The 6,683-nt window shown below is 51.3% G+C and overlaps 1 protein-coding gene across 1 annotated transcript; it reads right to left on the reverse strand.

The window, feature by feature from the left end:
• Nucleotides 1–534: 534 nt before the first annotated feature.
• LOC118782580 (protein ABHD15-like) lies at nucleotides 535–5,964 on the reverse strand. The gene is made up of 3 exons (XM_036535934.1): nucleotides 5,416–5,964; nucleotides 1,342–1,694; nucleotides 535–1,102 (listed from the first exon to the last, which is right to left on the reverse strand). The coding sequence occupies exons 1-3, from the start codon at nucleotides 5,962–5,964 to the stop codon at nucleotides 535–537; spliced, it is 1,470 nt and encodes a 489-aa protein (XP_036391827.1).
• Between the last annotated feature and the right edge of the window lie 719 nt (nucleotides 5,965–6,683).

Below are 6,683 nucleotides of genomic sequence, written 5' to 3' on the forward strand. Positions count from 1 at the left end.
CCTAACTTTGGAACTGCCAGCTGTATATACTGAGCCTGTCTTGCCATGACAACCACCATACTTGAGGCAAACCGAACCCAACCCTCCAATACACTCACACACCAATGCTGACTATTTTTCACGCTACAAGTGATGTAAGCACTAACCGGAGGATGGCTGTGGTTTCACCGATGTTATCTGAGTAACCTGCAGGGTGCCTGCTGAGAGTTCTCACACAAAGAAATCCCTGTCAACCAATCCACCCAATCCATGACAGAACAGCTGTGGGCCCCCGGTCTTCATCAGCTCATGATATGGCCAGATCAGAGCCTCAGTGCGTGTGTTATTGAGAGGGCCTTACAGCCTGACTGGTCTTTCTGGGCCTTTCAGCCCGACTGGTCATTCTTATACTTCTCCTGTGTAGTCACGGTAGTAATACAGTGATTGGAGATGAGTGTTATCCCTACCCACAGCAACCAGCCCAGAGGGTGTGACTGAGAGGAGTGCCTATCCCATCCTGAGTGACCACCCCAGAGGGCGTGGCTGAGGGAGCCGTCACCTGGTGTAGGACCTGTGCCAGCTGCCGGCAGGGTGGATGTTGTGGGAGCAGACGGGCAGCCGTTTGCAGGTGCTGACGCTGCGGTGGCGGAAGGCCCGGCCGCTGGCCCCACCCCCCAGACCCCTGCGCCTTGGCGCTGCCTTGGCCCGCTCCTCGCTGGTGAAGAAGTCCGTGGCGGAGTGGAAGAACTCCAGCAGGGCACGGTGGCTCCAGGGGGCGGCGCCCTCGGCCTCGGCGATCGTGGAGAAGCCGCAGTGCCCGCCGCGCCCCGTCAGCAGCAGGAAGAAGTGGGGGTTGCTCTGGAAGAGCTCCAAGGGCAGGGTGGTGCTCGGCTCGCCCCGCACCGGGTCGTCACGGCTGCACACGCACAGCACCGGCACCGCCACCTCGTCTACGTCACGCAGGGGGTCGTTACGCTCCCAGTACGCCTCCCAGCCATCTCCTCCCCCGGCCGGTGCTCCCTTCGGCCCTGGCTGGCAGAAGAGCGCCTCCTCCAGGCTACGCAGGGAACTGCTGGAGAACAGAGCGTCCGTATGGATCGTCTCTGCCAGTGCAGTCCTGTATCTGCACCAGCGGAAAAACAATCGTTCATCATTATCATCATAACCATCACCATCACCACTATCACCATTATCATCATAATCATCGTCACTATCATCATTATTACCATTATCACCATCACCATGGCCATTATCACAATCATTATCATCATAATCACTGTCACATTCAAGTGGTTTCCATGGATGCAGCATTCCATTCTGATTAGTACAGATGAGGCATAAAACTGAGCCACCCCAAGGTACCTGCTGAGGCAGATCTTTTGGTAGAGCAGCAGAACCCATTGGAAGGGCCAGCAGGGGGCGGTCTCGAACCAGCCCTGGCAGCGGAACACCGGTGAGAGGCAGGTGGCGGCCGTCAGGTAGCTGGAGGAGCCGCACTCCCCCAGGTAGGACAGCAGTAGCCCCGAGCCCGTGCCCTCGCTCACCGCGTAGAGCCGGGCAGCAGGCCGCCGGTACCGCACGTACCGCACCGCCTCCCGCAGGTCCGCCGGGTCGCCGAACTGCTGCAGCCTGGGCGTGCTGAGCGGCGTGCCGTTCTGCCCACGGCGGTTGAAGACCACGGGGAGGTAGCCGTGACCCAGGGCCACTTCACACAGCTGCAGGAAGAAGACATGTCTTTCACCACACCCTCATTAATGCAATGGGTCCTCTGGTGTGCAACCAGGCTCCCCTATACCAAACTGCATAGGGCTGCAGTAGGTATCAAACTATATAAATACACAACATATCAGCTATGCAAGTCACTCTAACAAGGTGCAGGGGCAAAATAAATACACTGCAATGCAAAACCTACACCTAGAGCGTCTCACCCTGAGCTGTGCCCGGCTCTGCGTGACACAGATCCCTGTGGGTAAAAGTATTCACCCTGCAGAGAAGCTTGCAGCACCAAGGCCTGAAGCCTGCTCCTCCCCTCACAGCATAGCCTGCACAGTGTCACATCACACTCAGAGACCACAGAACTCTCCTTCACCATACCTGTCCTGTAACTGCTCTCCACAGATGTCATACTCATAGTCTAGCGCAAATGCATCTGGATCTGTAGGGCCTGGTTTTGGAAACCTATTGATCCCTGCAGGAATCGATGTCAGAGAAGAAAATGAGATTCAGGCCCCGTGTAAACTGCAGCAGGCTGGGACACGGAGGGGGCTTGAGCAGGAGAAGACTGGCCATTCTGGAAGTTTCCCCAGTCTGTGAGTGGAGTGGGGCGGGAATGCGGAGGCTGCTGGACTCCCTCTGACTGGCATGTGAAACAGGCCAGGTAAGACACAAAGCGGCTGTCTCCTCAGCCACATTCCACACGGTGCCGTCAAACTCCTCACAACCCCGCCCCTCCATGTGAGAACCTCGCCACGACCTGCAAACCCTCCCAGTCCCATGGCTCTAATCAGCCAGTCTCCTTAAAGGCCACGTGAGGTCTTCTTTTTCTCTGCTCTTATTTTGCCGGCAGAACTCAATTTCATCAACACGTTTTACTAACCACTTTTTTGCAAGTACTTTGCTAGCCTTTTCACTCTTTAGTAGTAAAACTGTCTTTGCTGCTTTTCACTGCTGAGGGAGGAACTTTGCTGAGAAAACTGCTCAGTAGGTCACAGATTCAGTGAGAGCATGAATCACTGAATCAGTGAGTAAGTGAACTGCTGAATGACTTGAGTGTCTGAGTCAATGAATCAGTGAATGAGTGGGTCAGAAAACACAACTTTTCTGTGCCTTCTCCACCAGCCACAGCCCAAAACCTTCTGATGAGAACAGATAGGAGAATGAGGCACACACTGACTCTCTCCCTCATATCTCACACTCAGAGGGGACATTTCTCCTGTGTGGGTGGACCAGCTCACAGCTGCACCTTGCTGCAAGGTGTTTATAACTGCAAAATATATGAAAAGACTGTGAATGTGAGGATGAGCAAGTCTGTAAGAAAGATGCTCACACACACTCACAAGTACACGCACACATACACACTTGCAAATGCATACACACATACTCAGTGTTAACAGTAACCATATGAGGTGCCACTGGGGTGTAAATTCTCCCTAATGTGCTGTCATCACAGTGTAAACTCTTAACTAATGTGCTGTTATCACAGTGTAAACTTGCCCTAAAGAGTTGTTATCACAGTATGAACTCATAACTAATGTGCTGTTGACACAGCGTAAACTTGCCGTAATGTGCTGTTCTCAAGGTAAACTCTCCTATGTGTGCTGTTAACAAGGTAAACTCTCCTATGTGTGCTGTTAACAATGTAAACTCTTAACTAATAAGCTGTTTTCACAGTGTAAACTCTTCCTAATGTACTGTTATCACAGTGTAAACTCTCCCTAATGTGCTGTTATCACAGTATTGTGACGCACATAGCTCTAACTCCAGCGCATATGTTGGGGGGGGGGGGGGGTTGTAGCTGCGAATGCAGATGCTGTAAGTTAGTGCTGTGGTCATGTGATGCAACCAAAGGTGAAAACATTCTGTGAAGAGACAATGCAGCCACAAATGTACAGCTGCAACTGTGTGACAGCAGCCCTGAAGACACCTGAGTTACCTTCCACACTGTAGCTGTTAGCCAAGACTAACAGCTACACATTAACTCAGATGGCTGACCTTGAACACTTTGTGTCAAAGGTCATCAGGGCCAAGGGCTGAGGCAATGTCTGAGTTTCACTTTACATAAAACCATTGTCTATAAATTCAAGGAAATTTTACTGCAGATTTTGGTTTGGAGGGATGGGTCTCTTGCAGTTGGTAACAGCTGTAGCGCAGTGTCTTGTATGACATTGAAACTCCCTATAATCACATGTGTTGCTCTATAATGCTCAACGCAGGGGCTCGGCAGTGCTTGTGCAGAGTCTGTGGTGACCTGGAAAACACACCGCCTCACTCTTCTCATCAGTGCATCTTCTCATCAGTGCATCCTCTCATTGCGGGCGACGCAGTCAGCTGGCAGAGCGCTCTGTGGCCAGTTAGAGCCGGGCCGTCAGGCTGACAGTGAACAGCAGAGACTCCCGGGGACAGGGGCAGAGTGAGTCATTATGGGAAACCAGATCTGCTCAGTGGTGCTGCTGTGAACTCAGCTTAAACCATATACGGCCCAGGAAAACCACAGGAACAACTACACCTAGCACAGCCGCAGCAGCAAAGATCACCTTACAGCACCAATGTCAGGCTCAAAAAAAAAAAATGTTTAATGCATCAGAGCCACATTTTAGACAGTTTAAACGAGATATGAAACTATTTCCAAAACACTACAAAGGAACATTGTGTCAGTTGTTGGCTGTGTGTGTGTGCATGTACATGTGCGTTTGTGAGCGTGTCTGCATGTATCCGTGTGTGTGTGTGTGTGTGCGCGTGTGTGTGTGTGCGCACGCGTGTGTGTGTGTGTGGGGGGGGCGACTCCTTTATTTAAATTTGGTTGGAGAGGTGTGCTCTCAGTGTTTGGATTGTGTGATTTTTTTCCTCATTGGTTTGTTTGTCTTATAACGAAACAACGGTTCTCATTCATTGTGTCACTTGCAAGTGAATGTAATCTGATCTGTACCTGTACAACACTGCAGCATGACTGGTGTTACAACTTTAGGGAAAGCACCGAACTGACACCAGCTGAACAATGTAACATGTCTTTTGGCTGTAATGGGACAATACCTCCATTTCCACAATCAGGACAACGGTTTGGAGAGCCATCATCATGTGGCCTGTACTCACACATCTACATTCTGCACACACGCCCATCCAACACACACGCATTCAACACATGCACACACACACGGAACACAATGACATTCAACACACACACACACACACACACACACACACACACACACACACACACACACACACACACAAACACACACACGCACACACACGCACACACACGCACACACACGCACATACACGCACACGCACACACACATACACACATGCACACACACACACACGCACACACATACTCACACATTCAACACACGCTCAGTCACGTGCAGATACATACACATACACCCATCCACACACACAAACACACAACACACATGTGAAATCAAGCATGCATATACCGACACAAAAACATCCATGCTCATATACATGCGTGCACACACACACACACACATACATTGTCCATACACAAACACATGCTCACATACATGCAACACATCCACAGAAGCACACGCATACATACGTGCACATCCATGTCCCCACATTCATAATACATCACACACAGACACACTCACTCCACAGAGAACAACACCGTAACAGACATTTCCACAGGTTCGAGACTCCACAAACCAGTGGGCACACGCACAGGGACACACACCCTATTATCATCCTTAACATTACCTTCAAGACATTCCGGGTGATTTTCCCAAAAGAATTCGGGATTATCAGGAGAATTGGATTGGTGGAATTACTTGATGTCCTCCTCCTCTTGTGGCACGCGGTCCCGGCGACAGCCCAGTCCAGCGCGACCAGCCCGTCGTCGCTCATCTGCAGGTGGTCACGCACAAAATGCACGGAGCTCTCCGCGGGCCAGCACGCGCCGAAAACGGTCTGCAGGAACGGGCTCGCGCGCCAGCTCCATCTCGAACCCGGCGTGAAATTGAGGAAAGACACGCAGTGTTTGAGGAGGTAATTGGCCAGAGCAGAGGGCTTGCATATGAACGCAACAGTCTCTGCGTCTTCAGCAGACGCTGCCGTTGATGTAGAGCAAGCGCCGTGGTCAGATTCGCACCTGTCTGACCCCCGGTCTCTCGCTTGCTGCTGAGAAATTCCCCTTCCCAGCCCGCCGAGGAGCGAGGCGGACTGGATTACTGGTCGGAGGTACCGCGACACCGGCCATACACAGGCCACCAGTATCAGGATGGAAACAGCAACAACCCATTCTAGCATCGCGCAGCTGGAAGGTGGAGTGCAAAAGCTACAGACAGACTACGGCTCACGCAGCCCTATTAAATGTTAAATTAGCAGATACAGGAATCAATTAAAAAAAAACACAACAAAATAAAGTCCATATCGTGGCACGTTTTCATTTACCCCATAAAGCTTACGCTCGTGAAGCCGAATCCGTACGAGTGGCTTTCATGACGAAATCGAGTTGCGTGTACCTCTTCACAGCATTTCCAGCTCCAAAGTTGCGAAGCCATTTAAAGTTTGATCCGGTCTGAAAAGAATTAAAGTCGTCGCCCTCGCGAAATTTTAAACAGGTCCCCTCCCCAGTTTGCTCACCGCACGAGCGCAGGGAGAGGTCTGCACGGGAGCGACGTGTATTGTCAAAATACAGCGGATCGCTCGCGAGGAGGGATCCTCCTCCGACAACTTGCGCGGGTATCTCACTTTACAGCACGTAAAAGGTAGAGCAACGCATTCGGAGGTGTTCAGATCCGGACTCGGATCCTCTTTGTGGAGTGTGTGTGTACGGAAAGGTACTTGTATCTGGTAGTTCATACAGCACACATTTATAATAATCCTGGCATTGTGCCGTACCGATGCCGCTCGCGCTGTAAGCAAACAGATCCCGTGCTGATGAAGCTGTGCAGCCTCGCTTAAAAGTGGCTGCTGACTACTCTTCTGCGGCACACTTCATGCTACTAGAGAAGTGACAGCGCCCT

The sequence above is a fragment of the Megalops cyprinoides genome, chromosome 9 (genome assembly GCF_013368585.1).
Source record: "Megalops cyprinoides isolate fMegCyp1 chromosome 9, fMegCyp1.pri, whole genome shotgun sequence".
Classification (NCBI taxonomy): domain Eukaryota; kingdom Metazoa; phylum Chordata; class Actinopteri; order Elopiformes; family Megalopidae; genus Megalops; species Megalops cyprinoides.

Coding starts and splice junctions, on each gene's coding strand:
- LOC118782580 (XM_036535934.1), bottom strand. CDS start 5,964: ATGCTAGAATGGGTTGTTGCTGTTTCCATCCTGATACTGGTGGCCTGT. Junction 1,695..5,415: donor TCACCCGGAATGTCTTGAAG/GTAATGTTAAGG, acceptor TTCTTCCTGCAG/CTGTGTGAAGTGGCCCTGGG. Junction 1,103..1,341: donor CAAAAGATCTGCCTCAGCAG/GTACCTTGGGGT, acceptor CCGCTGGTGCAG/ATACAGGACTGCACTGGCAG.